The sequence below is a fragment of the Mercenaria mercenaria genome, chromosome 7, assembly GCF_021730395.1.
Source record: "Mercenaria mercenaria strain notata chromosome 7, MADL_Memer_1, whole genome shotgun sequence".
Lineage (NCBI taxonomy): Eukaryota > Metazoa > Mollusca > Bivalvia > Venerida > Veneridae > Mercenaria > Mercenaria mercenaria.
The window spans coordinates 46194204-46216180 of record NC_069367.1 but is presented as its reverse complement, the minus strand read 5'-3'; the positions used below and the strand labels follow the sequence as shown (position 1 = coordinate 46216180).

At 35.5% G+C, this 21977-nt stretch overlaps 2 protein-coding genes across 4 annotated transcripts in view; one reads left to right on the top strand and one right to left on the bottom strand.

Annotated features, from left to right (window-relative positions):
• Positions 1 to 848: 848 nt before the first annotated feature.
• Positions 849 to 19419, bottom strand: LOC128558587 (guanidinobutyrase-like). The gene is made up of 7 exons (XM_053548339.1): positions 19146 to 19419; positions 11467 to 11592; positions 10920 to 11104; positions 9575 to 9775; positions 8627 to 8771; positions 6824 to 6918; positions 849 to 3711 (listed from the first exon to the last, which is right to left on the bottom strand). Exons 1-7 carry the CDS (start codon positions 19402 to 19404, stop codon positions 3607 to 3609), a joined length of 1116 nt encoding a protein of 371 aa, XP_053404314.1. The 5' UTR covers positions 19405 to 19419; the 3' UTR covers positions 849 to 3606.
• LOC128558586 (leucine-rich repeat-containing protein 63-like) overlaps positions 19141 to 21977 on the top strand; it is a 21052-nt gene continuing 18215 nt past the window's right edge. Inside the window, exons 1-2 of one of the 3 annotated variants that reach the window (XM_053548335.1) lie at positions 19472 to 19497; positions 21599 to 21717. The gene's annotated coding sequence lies outside the window, so the exon portion shown is untranslated. Of the gene's footprint in view, positions 19275 to 19396; positions 19498 to 21598; positions 21718 to 21977 lie in introns of those variants that run through there. The other 2 variants (XM_053548337.1, XM_053548336.1) reach the window with 2 other exon arrangements.

The window sequence follows — 21977 nt, the reverse complement described above, 5'->3', positions numbered from 1 at the left end:
AAGGTCTGGTTAAAATCAAATCATAAATGAAGTTGCTATTGTGCAGACAAGGTCAAAATAGCTAATTTTGGCCCTTTCAGGGGCCATAACTCTGGAACCCATTATGGGATCTGGCCGGTTCAATAAAGGAACCGAGCCCTTATGGTGATACAAGTTGTGTGCAAGTTTGGTAAAAATCAAATCATAAATAAAGCTGCTATTGTGCAGACAAGGTCAAAATAGCTGATTCTGGCCTTTTCAGGGGCCATAACTCTGGAACCCATAAGGATCTGCGATTTCAAAAGGGAACCAAGATCTTAAGTGTACAATTGTGTGCAAGTTTGGTAATCAACAAATGAATATACGACAAGGTAATAGTATTGCATTAGGTCAACTCTGGAACCAATGGATTGCATAGAGACTGCGATCTTGGGTACAAGTTGTGTGCAAGTTTGGTAAAATCAAATCATAAATAAAGCTGCTATTGTGCAGACAAGGTCAAAATAGCTGATTCTGGCCTTCAGGCCTAATCTGGACCATAAGGATTGCAGTCAGAGACAGATCTTATGTGATACAAGTTGGGCATTGGTTAAACAATCATATGAAGCTATATGTGCAGACAGGTCAAATAGCTAATTCTGGCACTTTCAGGTCACAACTCGAACCTAATGATGCAGTACAGAAAGGAACTGCGATCTTGTGGTGATACAAGTTGTGTGCAAGTTTGGTAAAAATCAAATCATAAATAAAGCTGCTATTGTGCAGACAAGGTCAAAATAGCTAATTCTGGCCCTTTCAGGGGCCATAACTCTGGAACCCATAATGGGATCTGGCCAGTTCAAGAAAGGAACCAAGCCCTTATGGTGATACAAGTTGTGTGCAAGTTTGGTAAAAATCAAATCATAAATAAAGCTGCTATTGTGAAGACAAGGTCAAAATAGCTGATTTTGGCCCTTTCAGGGGCCATATCTCTGGAACCCATAATGGGATCTGGCCAGTTCAAGGAAAGAACCGAGATCTTATGGTGATACAAGTTGTGTGCACGTTTGATTAAAATAAAATCATAAATGAAACCACAATCGTGCAGACAAGAAATTGTTGACGGACGCACGCACAGACGGACTGACGACGGACGAAGGTGATCACAAAAGCTCACCTTGTCACTATGTGACAGGTGAGCTAAAAATACAATGATCACAACCCCATGAAAAATGAAACAAAAAATTCTTTAAAACTACCAATATTTACAAGAACACTTTTTAAATGAAAAGTATATTTAAAATGGAGGATTAAATGGCTTACATATAGGCTGACAAGAGAAATGATGGCATATTACCTATGAATAAACGATGATCATACCCCAAAATGTAACAAAATCCTGTTTATCAAATGGTTCTAAAATCTGATATGGGCTAGAAATGCTAAGAAATCAAAATGAAAATATGATTTTGACTAGAAATCAAAATGAAAATCTGATTAAAATAGACTTTTAGGTTAAAAAATCTGACTAGAACTACATGAACATTTGTAAATCACATAATAATAGCAAAACTATTCCTGAGGAACTTTGTGATAATACTGATTTGTGTCACTTCTTCAGATACAGTTTAACTTGTATTAGCAGTCACCTACTGCAAGCATATACAGCCAAACCTATGTTAAAGATCACCTCTAAACAGAAAACACCTTGCTCTTAAGACACCTTGTTTTGTTTCCTATCTTAGCGCTTACCCTGCTAAATTTCTATAATGAACTTCTCCATCTTTCAATTTGGTCAGTACCATTAACTGTTAAAAGATTCTGACTGAATGGGGAACAGTCAAGATCTTGATCAGACTGCATGGATGTGCAGGCTGATCATGATCTACACTGGACGAAAAGGCAGAATCAATCGTGTCCAGCATAAGGGTTAACACTTACAGTGTATTTTAACCAGTAAAAAATAAAAGGAAAGGGTAGATTTCCTGGAAGCACAGAGCACCAAAAACACAGCCATAGGGCCATGCGTCGCAAAGCAGGCTCACAACAAACAATACAATAACAGAAAACTATAGCAGATGGGTTGCTTAAACAAGAGGGTCATGATGACCCTGGATCGCTCACCTGAGTAATTTGAGCTACATGGACAAGTGTAAGAGATCAGGTAAGAAAGTCAAATATAAGTTAGCACTGAAATCTTTTCCCAGTTGTGTGAACATCTTTCAAATGTCAAACTGATGCTAAAATATTAAGAAAGTAGGTCAGTAGGTCACATTCATGGTCATTGAAAATCAGTTTTAAGATTTGTGTGCAAAACTGTATATGTCATCAAAATTTCAAGGCTGTATCTTAAAAAACAAGAAAGTAGGTCAAGTGACCCTAATTACTTGGAGTCATCAGGTAACTATAATTAAACCGTCTAGGAAATATGATCAGATAATTTTTTAAGTATTTTTTCCTATGTAACTCATATAAAAACTATGTGACCAAAGGGCGGGGCTTTAAATGGACCCTGGGTCATGATTTGAACATTCTTAGTAAAGGACCACTACATAATGCTACATGTAAAATATCTAAGCTGTGTGCCTCTCATTTTAAGAGAAGAACATTTTTTTTATGTTTTTCCTATAGGACTCTAAGTAAATACGAGGGACCATGGGGCGGGGCCAATACTGGCCCTGGGATCATAACTTGAACAATCTTGGTAAAACTGCACCAGACAATGCCACATACCAAATATCTAAGCTCTAGGTCTTCAGGTTTTAGAGAAGAAGATTTTTGAAATTTACAATATAACCATATATGGAAAATAAGCCCCGCCCCCTGGCGGCCATGGTTTTTACCGAAATAGAACAGCTTAGACAATTTTGGTAGCGGGTCACCTAGAGATCATTTCTACAAAATATTTTTGAAATCTGGCAAACAGTTTCTGACAATAAGATTATTAAATATTTTCCTTTGCCATGTCAACAAAAGTTCTGCATGGATTTCAATTCTTTGGGCAATTTTGAAAGGAGGCCACCCAAGGACCATTTCTGTAAAGTATGGTGTAACTGCCCAGTGGTTTTGAAGAAGATTTTTTTAGAAATTGTTGACACACGATGGACAACACCGAGCAGTCACAAAAGCTCACCTTGAGCCTTTGGCTCATGTGAGCTAAAAATCCAACAACAAGTACATTTTAGTTATATGCAAACTACAAAAATGGGTAAGGGGTAGATAAAAGGGTTGGGGTGTTTGACTCTACCAAGGGTGATCTTTATAAACAGGTTTGACTGTGTATCTGTATACTGAACAAGTGCCTCCTTTAAGCAGCCCTTTTACTATACGAACATATCATATGTAAAATAAATATGACCTGCAACAAACAACCATCTGATATAAGCGTCAAATTTGACCAATCCTTTAATTGGATGCTTAATACAGTTAAACTGTGCTTATTACACTTTAAGCATAAGAAATGTAATTTTTTTAATTGACACAGAGATAGAGATATAGCAAAAAAGACATTTAGTACAAAAGATAATACTTCAATATTGAATTTATCTGCATCCACTTTTCCCAAACTTCTTTCCATCTTCTATATCCTGAATATGTATAATAATAATGAATCAGCTTCGGTGACCAGCCTGCACAATTTGGATCACATTACTTTAGGCCGTACCTGACCTTAGGTAGAATACAAAGCATCTCAAAGAGTAGATTAGCTCCAGTAAGTGCCGTCGTTCCCTGGAAATCGTAGGGCGGAGAAACCTACAGGAGATAAAAACAGATTTAACAGAATGATATCTACTTCACCTAAACATTAACGTATAACATGTAAGCTATGATTACCATTTTAATGAATAAATATCATTTGCTGTCCTGATTATGACATAATTTTAAATTCTGATCTTCCAAATACCCCCTATGACAAGACTGTCCTTCTAGTCCTGGCAAAATCTCTACATGTTATACAGCATAATCTCTGAACCAACAACCATTTGGAAGACACAAGAATTCGAGGAAATGTCACATTAACAATAACTGAATACGATATCGAAAAATAGGCATAACTTTACAGAACATCACAGTGAACAAGTGTGTGAAGTTTTAATCCATTCCCACCAGTGGATACTGAGATACAAATTTACATACATAAACTTGGACCCAAAACTGTCAAAATGCATAAATTTGACCTAAAACTGTCAAAATACAAAAACTTGACCTAAAACTGACTTTAAAAATGCAAAAACTTGACCTAAAACTGACTGTCAAAATACAAAAACTTGACCTAAAACTGACTGTCAAAATGCAAAAACTTGAACTAAAACGGACTGTTTAAATACAAAACCTTGACCTAAAACTGACTTTTAAAATGCATAGACTTAACGTAAAACTGTCAAAATGCATAAATTTGACCTATAACTGACTGTCAAAATACAAAAACTTGACCTAAAACCGACTGTCAAAATACAAAAACTTGACCTAAAACTGACTTTAAAAATGCATAAACTTGACCTAAAACTGACTGTCAAAATGCAAAAACTTGACCTAAAACAGACTGTCAAAATGCAAAAACTTGAACTGAAACGGACTGTTGAAATACAAAACCTTGACCTAAAACTGACTTTTAAAATGCATAGACTTAACCTAAAACTGTCAAAATGCATAAATTTGACCTATAACTGACTGTCAAAATACAAAAACTTGACCTAAAACCGATTGTCAAAATACAAAAACTTGACCTAAAACTGACTGTCAAAAAGGAGCACAACTTTTCAAAACTGCAAAGTAAATTTAAGGAACATGTGCACTACATGCCAGATCATCACAGCAAACAAGTGTGTGAAGTTTCAATCTATTCCAACTAACTGTTACTGAGATACCAGGTCACATACAACCAAATGGAGATACAAACACAAATGTAGATGCCAACAAAAGAGTGAGTGCAATAGCTCTACTTATTCTTCAAAAAGTTAAGCTAAAAATGTGTTTGATGTACCCAAGTTATTGGTCTTTAGAGACCTACTTCAGAATCTTGTCTTACTGGAAACAAATATCTGCCTTTATAGAAAATCGTTTGTTCTGGTGTGTGTGTGTTCGGGTTTAACGTCTTTTTCAACAATTTTTCAATCATATAAACGACGGTGTCTACTTGTAGCAGTGAGCACAATGCCCAACTTTATAATGCTGCCTCACTGGAATATCACGCCGTAGACACGTGGCATGATACCCCACCCAGTCACATTATACTGACACCGGGCTGACCAGTCCTAGCACTATCCCCTTAAAGCTGAGCGTCAAGCGAGGAAGCTGCTAGTACCATTTTTTACGTCTTTGGTATAACGCGGCCGGGGATTGAACCCACGACCTCCCGCACTCGAAGCGGACGCTCTACCACTAGGCTACCGAGGCGTTGTTTGTTCTGGTGTCATTAATTGAAGTTAAACTGTATTTCACTCTGCCTTTCAAAATTAAGAAGTTTTTACTGGTCAAGACAAGACAAAAACTATATGTAGATAATACCTTTCCATTTAAACATACTTATGGTGTGATGGATTTAGTAAGATCTGTTGCTTTCAGTTGTGTATTTAAAGGTATACATTTATGTGGAGAAATAAGCAAGTGTTTTGCAGCAGAGATAGTATGCCACTTAAGGACAATATTTCTCAACGCAAGAACAAGGGCATAGTGCTTGATGCAAGGCTTATTAATCTTATTATGACAAAATTATTTAAACTTTTAAATGGTAACTTAAGTTTTCTTTAGCCAGTGTAAAATTTAAAAATATCAAATGATAGACAGAACCAAAAAAAATTTTTAAAAATAGAGGCATATTAAATAAAGTCTAGAGATTGATTTCCAAGTCTCTGAAATAATTCTATGTTCTGAAATAACCAAGAATTATTTCACAGCTGTGAAATTCATGAATGTATGCTTAATATTTCTGTTTGCAAAGAATGACAACTCTTGCCTCTGTATTTTACAGCAAAGACAGCTTCTATCAAACTGTCACATTTATCACAAGGTGCTATAATACATGACATATAGGATAAGTAAAGGTGTAACTATATTGATCTACTTATGCCTACAAAAAATGGGACAACATATATAACAAAAGCTGTCTTATGGCAGCATGTTTGACAATGACTATTCAAAAGCTTGTCAGTAAAATGGATTTTCTTCCCAAGATTAGTTATATTGTCCAAATTCATGTAAGAGTTATGGGACTTGATGTTGTGATCTTGTTCACTTGCATCCAACATCTGTGTGAAGTTTCAACCAAGTACTTGCATTAGTTTTTGAGTAATTTTAACCTGCATTTTCCAAGTCCAAAAAGGGGCATAACTTTGCCAAGGCACAATTCAGATTTATGGGACATGCATTTTTTCACCATGTTTTATCCACCTTAACATGTTGCATAATGTTTCAATTCAAAATTTGCATTGTCTTTGGAGAGAGCTATTTGTATGCTAAACTTCTTGTCAAACTAATGAATATTTTCACTATGAGCAAATGTAGCAAGTTTCAATTAAATATCTGAAGTAATGAAGAAGAAAATGGATTTCATTAAAAATACTTTAACCAACGCAGACACTAACATCAGGATAAGTGCAATAGCTCTCCTTATTCTTTGCAAAGATAAGCTAAAAATGACGACAGTTACCCAATCTGAATTTTACATGCCAATGTTCAAACATTATAAAAATGAGCATGTAATGAATTCAATTATACTCTATGTACAACTCTGATATTACACCTCAACAGTTTCTGCAATATGTTGAACAGATTAAAAACTTTTGCAAAAATATTAGCATTTTCTGTGTTTTTTCTTTGTACTAAAAACCCCTAACATTGAAAAAATGGTGTCTAGTTTACTCACCTCAACTAAATCACCTCCAATTATGTTGAGTCCCCTACAACCCCTTACTATCTCCAATCCCTGAATGGATGTCAAACCCCCAATCTCTGGAGTACCTGTGTGTATGAAAAAAAAATTCATTCTACTATAAAATTCATTTGTGCAGAATTTAACATATAATTATTTTGGCCAATGCTTTTACAGTCTAACTACTGTACACTGGTGAATGTTTGTAATGGTTTTATTTTCATTAATATTTGCAAATGGTTCCTAGGGCCTCCCAGGCTGAGTGGTTAAGGCCGCTGATTTCAAATCACTTGCCCCTCACTGATGTGGGTTCGAGCCTCACTCAGGGCTTTGAATTCTTCATGTGAGGAAGGTGCATGGAGGGACACCACCATCAAAAGCTGGAAAGTCACGATATAACCTATACTTTTGTCTGTGCAACGTTACACCTGACAAAAGCAGCTGGTTCCCCATTTTATCTTCTAATTTCAAGTAAAGCAATGATCCAGGAAGATAATGTCAAAAAAGATAATTAATTTAAAACAGGATGGCTCCCAGTTGTTGGCATTTGGGACTGATATCATCAGGAATTTTGTGTAGTATACATGTATTATGATACACGGTTTCCTTCCAACACCCATACTGAAGTTAACACAATGAATATGACATACACACAACCAATAAATACCGGGAGGTCTATTTTTTAGTTTTGAAAGTACCGTGTTTTATGTCGAGAAAAATGACACAGTTACAGAACTGGAGAAACATTTACTCAAATTATGCCAATTGTTTAGAATAGCCATCCTTAGAGCAGGCTATCTTATATATTAAAGCTTGTAGTTTCCCTTTTTAGTGCATACATTTTACACCATTTGCCTGCATGAATGGGTATCAGTTTGGAAATTTTATACCGCAATACTTACCTTACCATAATATACCAATAAATCTGTAATACCGTATAGTGGGTTATTTCTACGGGGGAAATATTTCTGCGTTTCTGCGGTCTCTCGGTAGAATCGCAAAAATATTTCCAGCGGAATATTCATCAAGCAAAAATTTAAAACGCAGAAAAAACATCTGCATTTTTTCATCAACGTTGTTACGCGAAATGTAATCCGAAGTTCACAATGGCATTGTCTCATTATTTGAAATTACCGTCGCCATCTCACAATTAACGATAATGGTATAATTAGGTGTGATGGTCTATCAAAGTCCTAACTGTTAATACCTCAGAAAACGTTTCTTGTTGTTGTTTTTTGTTTGTTTTGTGAATGTAATAAACTGAGTGAATTTCTCTTGTCATTAATGAGGTGTTCTTATTAATCCCTTGTAAATATCTTCCGAACTATGCCTTAGTTACCTTTATACTTGTGTAACCGTTATGCTGATATACCGTAGTTTGCAGTTGTAGTGTGTACAATTGTTGTTGGACTTATTTTTGTTCAATTCACATGTTATTATATCCTACAGTGTATTCATTAAAAGCATTGCTACTTCACAGCAGTTACCGGTAATTTAGTTTATTGTTTTCATACGCTATCATTCTCACGACGTCCGATCATGCGGGGAGTTACCTCCTCCTTGGTATGGAAAACACAGAAATTTCTCTTCCTTTTATGTGAAAACGCAGAACTTAAACACGCATAAATTTCTTTCACAATTTCTTGGACCAAAACGCAGAATATTTTGACCGCAGAAATAACCCGCTATACGGTACCACACATCCCTACTTGGTATTATATGTTCCCGATGCAAAGCTGGGATTCAGTGCATCAGTATCAAAGAAAGGTTTAGTTGATGGTTCCCCATCCTTATTACCTGTTCCTGGTGCAAAGCTGGGATCCAGGGCATCAATATCAAAGGAAAGATACACTGGATGGTTCCCCATCATCTCTCTCACTTCTTCCATTAGGCCAGACAATGATTTATGCCAACATTCATGACCTTCTACAACTCTGAAACCCTAAAAGTAAAGCCATATTTTTGTAACCGAATGACCTTTTAGTATAACTTGAAAGTCAAAACACAATTATTAATATTGTAGACTTGTATTACACTGTCTTATTTGTAACCAGATCAACACTGTGAATGGCTATGAAATGCCAATTGAAATCAAACACTGTGAAAGGCTACGTAATGGCTTACATGACAATTAAACACTGTGAAAGTTATGCTACAGCTGAAACTAGAAGATGCTTTTGTAGAAAAGCGCACATCTTCCCCAAAACATAGTAATATTAGGCAAAAGTCAATAGCGGACAGGAGCAAAAGTCAAAGAAACACTGATGGTTGGCTGCAACAGGGATCATCTAATCAGCATGTCCAATCATCCCATGAAGTTTTAACATTCTGGGTCTAATGGTTTTCAAGTCATGGACTGGAAACTGTTATCCATGTTCTGGCCCCTGTGACCTTGACCTTTGATCCAATGACCCCCAAAATCAATAGGGGTCATCCACTCTGCATGTCCAATCATCTTATGAAGTTTCAACAATCTGGGTCAAGTGGTTCTCAAGTTATTGATCAGAAAGAATTTTCCATGTTCAGGCGCCTGTGACCTTGACCTTTGTTTGAGTGACCCCAAGACCCATAGGGGTCATCTACTCTGTAAGTCCTATCATCCTATGAAGTTTGAAGGTTCTAGGTCAAATGGTTCTCCAGAGTAAAATCAAAATCCCTTGATGGTTGACAAAGAAGAGGGGGGGGGTCACGGAGTTTGCGCTGCAATTACCATATGCCACCCACCCACCCAAGAAATTCACTCACTTGTTGTTTTGCCCAATCATAGTCTTCTAGGTGATAGTTGGTGCCTCTCAAGCCTATCTGTATAACTTTATTACCGACGAGACATCCCTCTTCAAACGCTCTCCTGAATGGCGTACCATGAGCTATCTTCTCTCCAAGCATTGAATCATTGGTATCAGAATGAGCGTCAACATGTACCAAACCAACTGGTCCATACTTCTCCTGCAGAAAAATCATGTTGTTTTTTTATAAAAGAGGTGAAGTGATAAAAGATCAATCCTTGCCTGCGAATGCTGGGGATCTATCTTATTACCCCAAGATCCATATTTTTTTCCTCAACCTACTTACCAATCCTAGAAATCCCCGAATCCTCTTTAATGACAATTCTGTCCTCAATAATGAGACAACTGCACAAGATAAAGCATTGCAATTTCATACACTTGTGCAAGAAATAATGTTGGATTTTAACAGGTCAATGAAAGGTCAAATTTTAGCATAAAGCTTATTTCACTATTATTTATGCAAAATCATGACATGTGTATATTTCAAACTAAAACTTTTCTTTTATCAAACCATGTAGCAAGACACATGATTAACTAAAGTATTTCAGCAGACACATCTTACTCTATAAACATATACATACACCTAAACATGTACAACATGAATGAATGATTACACAATCCATCTAACTACAGGGCACTCGTTTGGCCATTTTTGGGGCCGAAAATGGGCCCCATCCCCCTCATAAAATAATAGAGAGAGGAACTATATAAGTCCTCTTTAGTTCTTATCCCTTTCTTATCTGTGTTAAATATGTATACCTGTAAAAATTTAAATTGATATATTTTCGAAATAAATATGTTTAAACTAAAATAATATGGTTTTTTTCCCTTTCTCAGAAGAAAATTTCCCTGATAATAGGTTGTTTTACACAACTAGATATGAACTGTCTCTCAAGTTATATTATAGTGCCTCTAAGGAAGGTTACTGCTGCAATATAGTTTCATTAGTTAGAAATGATTGAAAACAATATTAATAAGTGTGGAAAGTGATTACATATACATGGCTTAAACTTCCCCTTTTTGTCTTAAAACGACGAAAAATTCACCTTCCTTAGGGTATGGGTACCTGTCCCCAAAAGTTGTCTAGTGTCCTGAACTATAATACTCATCAAATTTGCTGTATTATCAGCAATGTGTAAATTTACATCATTATAAACTTTACCAATGCTTTACAGTAATACTGCATTAATTTTCTTTCATCTAAAAAATATTTTTTGATATAAAATCAACTTTTCAATTAAAATCAGGAAACCCATTTCACTATATTTAAGGCAGTCTTTCCAGGAGAGTGAGTTTTAACTTACTTTGATTGCCTGTAGAATGGGATAGGTCATTGTATGATCGCCACCCATTGCCAGAGTGATACAGCCATTGCCAATAATTTTTACAAAGTGTTTACGAATATCGTCACATGCTTTTGGAAGGTTGTAAAGATTCAAGTTCACATCGCCTACATCTGCTACCTGCATTGAATCAAATGGACAAGCACCTGCAAATCACAGACACACAAGTTGCAATGGTACATAACTTTTATAATTTTGACAATGAAAGAAAAATATTTCATTCATTAAAAGTTAACAAAGAATATTTGATAGTTGCCATTAAAGAATGCATCATTTTCTGTACTTTTTTTTTCAGGAAATTCCCTCGTTTTCACTACTGTATAAAACATAATTTATAATGCATTAGCCATCCTTTCTTTACAGAACTTTCAACACTGTGACTTTGTATTACTTATTTCACTACCTGTTTAGTAGAAAATACTGGCAGTGACATACTTTTATTCAAAGTATAAAGATTAATAAAATTTACAGTAAAGTTCTGTCATAAGGCGACTTAGAGAAGACTGACCTGTGGCAATATTGACCTTTCTAATAAGAGAAGACTCGCAGCGTATCTGTCGTGGTCCATACCTTGTACCAGACCTATTTGATGTGCCGACATCTAGAGGTACTCCAACAAAACAGGCATCAAGACCTGAAATGTTTTATAAATATACACTTCAGACCAAAACAAACAAGAGCACCGCCTTGCGGGTGCTGATGCTCATCTGATTTCTTTGTATAATAGAGATATTGTCCTACCCATGATTTTCTAAGTCTAAAAAGGGCCATCATTCTTGCAAAAAGCAGGAAAGAGTTATGTTTCTTGAAGTGCAGCGTCTGCTTATGATGGTGAAAAACTGTTGCAAGTTTTAAAGCAATAGCTTTGATAGTTTATGAGAAAAGCTGACCTAAACATAAAACTTATCCAAGAAAACTGATTTTCTAAGTCCAAAAGGGGCAATAATTCTTGCAAAAAGCATGATGGAGTTATGTATCTTGATGTACAGGGTCAGCTTATGATGGTGAACAAGTGTTGCAAGTTTCAAAGCAATACCTTTATAGTTTAAAAGAAAAAGTTGACCTAAACATAAAACTTAACCAAGAAGTCTGATATTTTCTAAGTCCAAAAGGGGCCATAAATCTTGCAAAAAGCAGAATGGAGTTTTGTTTCTTGCTGTACAGGGTAAGCTTATGATGGTGAACAAGTGTTGCAAGTTTCAAAGCAATAGCTTTGATAGTTTTAGGAGAAAAGCTGACCTAAACATAAAACTTAACCAAGAAAACTGATTTTCTAAGTCCAAAAGGGGCAATAAATCTTGCAAAAAGCAGGATGGAGTTATGTTTCTTGATGTACAGGGTAAACTTATGATGGTGAACAAGTGTTGCAAGTTTCAAAGCAATAGCTTTGATAGTTTAAAAGAAAAAGTTGACCTAAACATAAAACTTAACCAAGAAATCTGATATTTTCTAAGTTCAAAAAAGGCCATAAGTCTTGCAAAAAGCAGGATGGAGTTGTGTATCTTGCTGTTCAGGGTCAGCTTATGATGGTGAACAAGTGTTCCAAGTTTCAAAGCAATACCTTTGATAGTTTAGGAGAAAAGCTGACCTAAACATAAAACTTAACCAGGCAAGTTTTAACACCGATCAAGTGATGACAATAACTCATCATTTTTATTCAAAAAATCAGATGAGCTAAAAAGGAAATTCTTCTACATAATTTATTTTTCATTTTGTAAACAAAACAAACTGCTGCGCTTAGGCAGTTCTGACCATGTTTCATCCATTAAGTTATGGCTTAAATTCACTTACTAACCAACAAGCTGGGTTCTCATCTTAAATGACCATTTTCTCAACAATAACCAAAAGAAAACTGATCATGAGGCACTATGTCTGTCATACTACACAAGTCATGAAACTCTGTAATGGCAATAATAAAATTTTTATCATGTTTAAGAAGTTATAAAAATTTTCAAAGAAAGTTGTCTGAAAATACCTTTACTTTTGCAATAAGACATACAAAATTTGCAACAAAATAATACTTTTGTGCAAAGTTTTTTCAGAGCTGAAGAGTAAGATGAAGGGTTGGTCAAGAGATTAATATGCTTAAGCATAGAGACACTGGAAATAAATACATTTATCATATAAATTTATTAATTTAGTCTTAAGTTATACCACATTCATATTAATTTTGTTATAGTAAGTGTTTTACAATAACTTTTCGTCACAATTTCTTGTAAGCTAATTTCAGTAAAGGGTAACAGTACTGTTCACAAAATATTAGTTGTTATTTAATTTACATATTACAGAATATTTCATTTTCCTTTGGAATATAGTCACAGATAAGATAACCATTCAGTTTGTAACAAGCATTTTTGTTAAAATTTTATACTGTTCTCCTCGGTCAGATACTGGATACTAGGTACAAATGTTATAAAAGTCAATATAGGTAACAGAAAGCATTAGTTGTGAGTAGATAATTGGACAGACTACATATTAACACAGCAACAAATAAAATTCTGTCACCAGCAAGCTCTCAATACATATCTACACAACCAGTGCATTAAACTGTTAAAACAAAAGAAACATTTGTTAAACAAGCATAGTATTGTAAGTTTTAAAAGGTTTTCAAAGTGATATGCCTCAAGATAAACGCCAACATTTTTTTTTTTAAATATCAAATAAAGATTGATGTCAGATACTAACTAGAATGTGTCTGTAGGACACAGGGTGTGCCCTCACTGGTACATCTGTCACAAATAAGGGGCAATAATTCAAATGTTTGCAGTCTTCTGTGATTATTTTTTTACTGTGATAAATTATTCTTCCTATGTCATACAATACTATATCTTAAGGACCACAATGGAAATAAGAGTTTATTTTAACTCTTTTTTGTGTAATCCTTAACATATAATGTTGATTGACATGGCTATATTAATTCATACATGTTTGTTTATTGTTTGATTGTATGTTTTAATTATAAGTCGCCATGTAAATTGTACATTTTATGTTGAAATAAATCTAACTAATCTAACTTAAGGGGCTATAACCTCAACAAACATTTTATATAAAAGATTCATTATTCTAGGCCATACTACTGTATACATTTTCAGCTATGAGCATTACAAACAAAAATCCACTATTTTGGCTATTTCAAGGGCCATGACTCTGCAATAAGCGCTAAGATTCTCAAATCAAATGCCAAGTGAGCAAGGTCACATCATGATAAAGACTCATGCAAGGTTTCGTGAATTTACATCAAATACATTTTGAACTAGGCTAGTCATTAGGTGAAAATGTGCATTTTTTACTATTTTAGGGGCCATAACTTTAAAAATAGGGGGTGGAAACAGATGGAAAAAATAAGAGCTGCACAAGTTTATATTATGATAAAGACTCATGCAAGTTTTCATCAATTTATATCAAATACTTTTGAGCTAGACATGTGACAAGGTGAAAATCTGCATTTTTGATATTTCAGGGGCCATCACTCTGGAAATAGTACTATACTGTATAACATTTAAGAATGTTATTTTAGATAAAGTGCATGGAATCACTTTAAAATCTGAAATATATCTGGAGGTGTACAACTTTAAAAGTAGTGTCTCACACAAGGCCTGATCACATAAAACATATAAAACACAAAAGAAAACACACAAAAACAAGCAGTGTGTGTAGCAGGTAAGTAAAAATGCAAAATAAAGCCTGCAATATTAGATCTAATATCCCAGTACAAGAAAAGTCAAAGGCTATTCTTCCAGACTCATGCAATGGCCGAACTCCGAAGTTTACTACACTTCTTCTCTGTTAAAAATGTTGTAAATTTAAATAAGAAGTTCCAGAGTTTGGTAGCATGTAAAGAAAAGAATTTCAGCCATAAGAATTGTTCTTACTTTATGCATCTCAGCTGTATGTGTGTACCTAAAAGAAAAGGATTACTTCTAATTCAACTGAAATCAAATATTATAGATAAACAGTTGTCCAGTGATTGATGATTAAAAAAAATTTAAAAGACATAGTCCTATAACCCTAAATTTCTGACTTAGTAACTTTAGTTTGATATATAGATCCTCACAGCTGGTGCAACATAATCACTGCATATCCCTACACTGAGGAGATCACCCATTTTTGTAAAAATCATATCCACCTCCTCTGCTCCAAATGAAAGTGTGTACGAGGTAACTTGGTTTGTAATTTTCAGTTTTAAGTATGCAGTGACCTTTCCTTTGACCTATACGATCCAAAAACAATAGAAGCCTTCTACTGACCACAGGCTATCCATTTATTCAGTTTTACTCCTATCTATAGGTCAAAGCGTTCTCACATTTAAACTGTTTCAAAGCCAATGCCACTATAAATTCGACCTTTGCCCTTAAACAATATGTGTCATATACATATCACTGCAATTATCCATTAAGGTTTGAAAATTGTATGCCAAAAAGATAAGTTTTTTCTTTCCAAAGGTCGTTTTGACCTTGAAATTTGAAGTACAACCAGTCATCTACTAAAGCTAGGTCTGCAATCTGTTAAGACAGTGTTCAATATGAAAGTATTGACTGGAAACTGTTTTCAGTCTCAATGTAATTGTTACCAGTAGAACTTTATACCAACAGAGGTCATCTCATGGCCACAGGTAACCATCTTTTAAAGTTTGCAGTTTTAATGCTGTTGAACCATTTCAGTACCAGTGCCTTCACTTTTCAACTATATGGTCTTGCTGAACATTAATATTAAGTTCAAGGTCAGTAGATCAAAGTGTTCTTCAACTGGTGACAGGTTATCAGAAACTTGCTTTCAATCTTGAGGTCATTTTGACCTTGACACAAGACATACTGACCCAAAAAACACTAGGGGTCAACAGTTCATCAAAAGGACAGCTGTAAGGCCAAGCAGGCTCCATTTATTGATCAGAACTCTCGAAGCAAAAAGTCTGTGAATTGACTGAAAAATATGCTGTTTGAATGACAATCAAACATGATCAAACATAGTATCTATATCCATTCTAATGCAGATAATCAGGTGACCTGAAAGTTTCTCCGACAAACACACTTCTCCTCGGTTAGGGTCAACCTAAACAAGAGCTGTCCATAAGACAGCGTGCTCCACTCTTTAGCGATTTGACAGTGAAATGAATTTATATCTCAATAAGAGACCTCTACTTTAAAAGGAAGATACACCAAGATATAAAAAGACCCTACTAGAGGGGTTGAAGGTCAAGTATGGAAGGGGTAATGATGATGATGGTAAAGAGATATTTTGTGTTTCAAGTCATTATCTTGTATAGTACTAAAGTTATGTCCAGAAAACTAAGTTTGTAAAAAAAACAAGAGCTGTCACAAATGGTGACAAATGCTCCTGCAGCGCCTTGACCTTTGACCTGGTGACCTTGACCTTTGACCTGGTGACCCCAAGTCAGTAGGGGTCGTGTACTCAATAAGTACTATCAGCATGTGAAGTTTGAAGGTCCTGGGCGCAGTGGTTCGCGAGTTAAGTGCCTTCATGCAAAAAGTAAACATTGTGACGAACAAAATAACGAACAAACTAACGAACAGACGCACAGCTGAAAACTAATATGCCTCCCTTCGGGGGCATAATTAAGTATGAAAGGGGCAAAATTTGGTCAAAAATACAAATTATAGTTATAGGGATTGTTACCACACATGCAAATGATGATGATAAAGATACATTTTAAGTGTCAAGTCATTATCTTATATTGTACTAAAGTTATATCCAGAAAGCAAAGATTGCCAAAACACTTTAAGTATGAAAGGGGCATAATTCTTTCAAAAATACAATTAGAGTTATGGGGACTGTAACCACACATGCAGATGATGATTATAAAGAAAAAGTTTTAATTTCAGGTCATTATCTTTTAAAGTTAATACCAAAGATATATCTATAAACAAAGCTTTTAAATAATTAACATGAAAATAATTCTAAGTATAACACCTTGGTGACCTTGACCTTGGGTATAATGTGCCCAGCCCCTGCACATACTTTGTTAGTATGCTGGACAATTTTTATGTGAATTTACAGTAAGATATAAGCAATAGTAACAAAGAAATTACAGAAAAACTAAGGTTGCCGAAAAAACTTTAACCTTAAAAATAACCTAAGTATAACACCTTGGTGACCTTGACCTTGGGTATAATGGGCCCTGCCCCTGCACATACTTTGTATGCTGGACAATGTTTATATGAAGTTACAGTAAGATATAAGAAATAGTAACAAAGATATTACAGAACAGGAGGGCCATGATGGCCCTGTATCGCTCACCTGAGTACCATTGCTCAAAATGATATGATCAAGTTTTGACATAGAGCACATAGATATACACATTAAATATCATCAGGATAAGCATTTTCTTGTAACAGTCCCTTTTGACCTAGTCAGGGCCAATTTCCATACCAAGTTTGAGGGTCCTAGACTCAAATGCTGCATTTTTGTACTAACGTGACTATTCCTTACCCTGGAAGACTTAAATAACATTTAAAACCAATCTCATTAGATGCTGCTGAGATATATTCGTTTACATAAAATAAAGGGAGGTAAGCTGTCATAAATTCAGTAAAAAATTATCTACCCCGAATGTCCAAGTCCATCTGATGGCACAAATGACATTTCAAATCAGTATCTTCATTGGTTACTGAGATACACCCATTTTAATTTGAAACAAAGGGAGGTAATTTGACATAAAATCAGTCCATAGCTATCTACCCTGATTGCCTCAGTCCAACTAAAGACAATAATGAAATTTCAAATGAGTTCTATAAATATTTACTGAGATAAATCCATTTTTATTAAAATCAGGGGAGGTAATCATGGATTGGTATATGCATGCAAAAGATACAACAATATATTAGTAAAGTATTCATAACGATAAATGTTCAATCAAGAGTTATCTAATATGACTATTTCTTATCATGGAAGACATAAATAACGTTTCAAACCAATCTCATTAGAAGCTGCTAAGGTGTATTCATTTAGATAAAAAATAAAGGGAGGTAATTTGTCATAAATTCAGTCAATATGTATCTTCACTGATTGTCCAAGTCCATCTGTTGACATAAATGAAATTTCAGGTCAGTATCTTCATTAGTTACGGAGATATACCCATTTTGATTTGAAATAAAGGGAGGTAATTTGAAATAAATCAGTCCATAGTTGTCAACCCTGATTGTCTCAGTCTAACTAATGACAATAATGAAATTTCAAATAAGTCCTATAAGCACTTACTGATATAAATCCATTTTAATTACAATCAGGGGAGGTTATCAGATATAAAATAACTCTGGAACCTACGCCTGGATCTGACAGATTTGTCATGGAATCCAAGATTTATTGTTGTTGAAGATATTTTGGAAGTTTGTATCAAATCAAACCATAAATGAAGTCTTTATATGACTGCAAAAGCCAAAATAGCAAATTTTGAACCTTTAAGGGGCCATAACTCTGGAACCCATGATTAAAATTGGCCAGTTCAAGAAAGGAACCAAGATCTTGTGGTGATACAAGTTGTGTACAAGTTTGGTTAAAATAGAGTAGAATAGACCCCCTATTCTCCGAGTAGTGGAGATAAAAATGGTAAGTTCTTCCTTATTCACTTATATATCCTCTATACCCTAAAATCTGCTATATTCCCTAAAGCACTGTACTATGGAAAAATACTTTCTTCTGTTGAATCAAAACATATCTGCATATTAGGCCTGGGCAAAAAATATCTGTGTAAAAAGGAACTGCTGTACGTAGAAACGTTTTCTTTAAGTTTTTTTAACAAAACATTTTTATCATGTCTTTCACAAGATGTTATAAAATATCCATATTAGATTGACGTTAAACGTTTCTGAAAGCAATAGGTTATGTTTGTTTGTTTATTTTCAAAGCATTGTGGAAACCTGGTACTTTAAAAAACAGTAAAAGTTTTTGTATGGGTACTCAACAGTTGTGTTCAGATGCACAGCATAAAGCAACGAGTTTTGAAAACATTAGCATAAATCAACAATGAATTTTGAAAAACACTAACAATTAAGCGATACGCAATCGCTCACATTTTTGCCATTAACTGTCTAAGTAATTTTAAATATAAGCAAATGAAAACGACAATTTTAGTGGTTCCTAACCTAGTACTCAAAAATTTACATTTAGCGCAATTACACCTTAATGAATAGACTGGGTTTTTGTGTACGGGCACCTGCTGTTATCAGTTACCTTCGCTGTCATTTTGAATTGGTAGTCTCATCATCGAAGCAATGCCACCAGCTCGTGGCATTTCATGGCCCGATAATGGTTCATTGTACGTCCGACTGAAACGTGCAGAAGTTGAAAAATCCACAAAAGGTATATTTTTAAAACAAGAGATCCTTCGCATTATCGTAGAAAACATGTTGCTGAAGAAAATGTTGAAAACCAGTCCGACAAGACTCAGATCGTCTGAACGATTGATCAAGATATGCCCTCTATTTTCCATAGCGAAACATTCGTCTGTCGATTCAGATTGATTTGTTATGGTGACAGTTTACAAATGGCCGACATTGATCAAAACGGAATGATAAAATATCACGTATGCACATTTCTCGTTATTCTTGCTCTTATCTTTTGAAGTGATAGTAGGGTTATAGACCACTTCCAACAGCGGCATGCCCGAACAGCCTTGCTGTTGGGTTAACGCCTACGGATCACGAGGTTCGGGGTTCAAGCTCAAAAAGGGACCTTGGTATTTTCTATCCCAGGGTTTATTTTAACGGCGGCGAGGATGGCATAACTGTCAAGGCTCTACAAAGGCCATGAGTGTGATCGGGGCCGAAGGGGCAGTTGGCCTTCATAGGGATAGACAAGCTTACTGTCGCTGAGTGGCTGCATGCTTTTTAATTTCTGACATTTGCAGCCATCGTTACAGTTTGACCTGTCACATTATAAAACAAACTATGTGTCAGATTAGTTCGACTATCATAGGGTTGCCCCCCAGAAGCCGAGACACCCTCATATGGAAAATTTAGTTTTTTCAACACAAATTGTGACAAAATAGACGGTATTAGACCTACCTACCAGGTTTTTTCTTTTTACTTAAATCTTTAAAGGTGATACCGAAGACAAATTCTGGTTTTGAATTGTCTCCCTCCATGTTTACTTTTTGTGATGTTTATTCATGTGGTACAGCGCTTTTTTTCCCTATAAATCTACCTCCAGTAAAAGGAGGTAATCCCAATGCAAAAAAGTATGTTTTAGTGTTGTGTCGCGCCTAGCTCAAAAAGTATTTGACATAGAGTCACAAAACTTTACAGGAATGTTGGTCATCATGTGTAATTGTGCACCTGGGGTTTGGCGTCCAGATTCATTCAGTCTTGTAGGAGTTATGGCCTCTTGACTTAGTTAAAAATTGGTCATTTTAATGTTGTGTCGCGCGTAGCTCCAAAAGTATTTGACCTAGAGTCACCAAAGTTTACAGGAATGTTGGTCGGCATGTGCAGATTTGCACCTGGGTTTCGCGTCCAGATTCTTTCAGTCGTGTAGGAGTTATGGCCCCTGACTTAGTTAAAAATTGGTCATTTTGATGTTGTGTCGCGCATAGCTCCAAAAGTATTTGACCTAGAGTCACCAAAGTTTACAGGAATGTTGGTCAGCATGTGCAGTTGTGCACCTGGGGTTTCGCGTCTGGATTCATTCAGTCGTGTAGGAGTTATGGCCCCTGACTTAGTTAAAAATTGGTCATTTTAATGTTGTGTCGCGCGTAGCTCCAAAAGTATTTGACCTAGAGTCACCAAAGTTTACAGGAATGTTGGTCAGCATGTGCAGTTGTGCACCTGGGATTTCGCGTCCGGATTCATTTAGTATTGTAGGAGTTATGGCCCCTGACCTAGGAAAAAATGGTTATTTTTTGCATTTTTTTTTAAATAGCAACATCTTGTTTTCCCAAAATTGATCTGTGTCCTTTGTCATGTAGTGGGGGCATCTGTGTCCCATGGACACATTTCTAGTTTTTAAAGCTCACGAGCTCTCCGGAATGACACTCCATTCCCACTGCATGAGTCCATCAAACACATCCGACACCATTAAATTAAACCCTGGGAGAGAAAATACCAAGATCCCTATCTGGGGCTTGAATCCTGCACCTCGTGATCCATAGGCGGACACTCTAACCATGTCGCTAAAAGGTTAACCCAACAGCTTGGCTGTTGGAAGTGGTCTATAAACCTACTACTGGTATCACTACAGCATGTTAAGTAAAATATTATTTTGATTAATGTGTCTACCACCTGTGAGTCAGTTTTAGAATATGAAATGTAGTTAGTATTCATAAATAACAGGGGTTTTCTTTGCTTGGGCACTGATTGGGCTAGAGTGAAAAAAATACCTCGAATTACAATTTAATCACACATTGAAGGTAAACATACTTTTATTAAAAAAGACTAGATATAGCTACAATATCACCATTTACTACCTGTAATTCTACAAAATAGGAAAAACAAAAATGTTCAAACAAATACGGAACCCCTCAGGCTCCCGCACCCCAACACGCGCCATGCAGAAGTGGCTCAAACTTTTTTAAGCCCAGTGTGGGTCATATGCCCCATTTGACTTATGTATTCTTTCATGTGTCTTTAGTGACAAGGCTATTGAATGTTCAAGCATCACTGTCCTCCAACAGCTCTCGATATTTTCAGAAAATTGATTTGGATTACCCATGATGTACACTGTACTAGTTAAAGCTACTCGCTCACAGTTGGGTTGAACTTTTCAACATGTTCATTTCCACCAAATTTGGCATAGGATGCATATTAAGGTGAGAGAAAATAAGTGTTAGATATTGGTAAAAAAGCAAGAAGAATTGTTGATTTTTTCCGTGATTTCAAAGGTTTACTCCCTACCGCACACTTATTATGGCATCTTTTTAGGATATCTTGCAAAATTCATATGATGATAAATTTGTACCACTAGTCAATTTCATAGCACCCATATTTTCTTGATTTTTTAGACAAAAAATTCATTTCTCATAAAAAGTGTGAACAAGTCACTAAAAGATCTGTCTATCAATTTATTCCA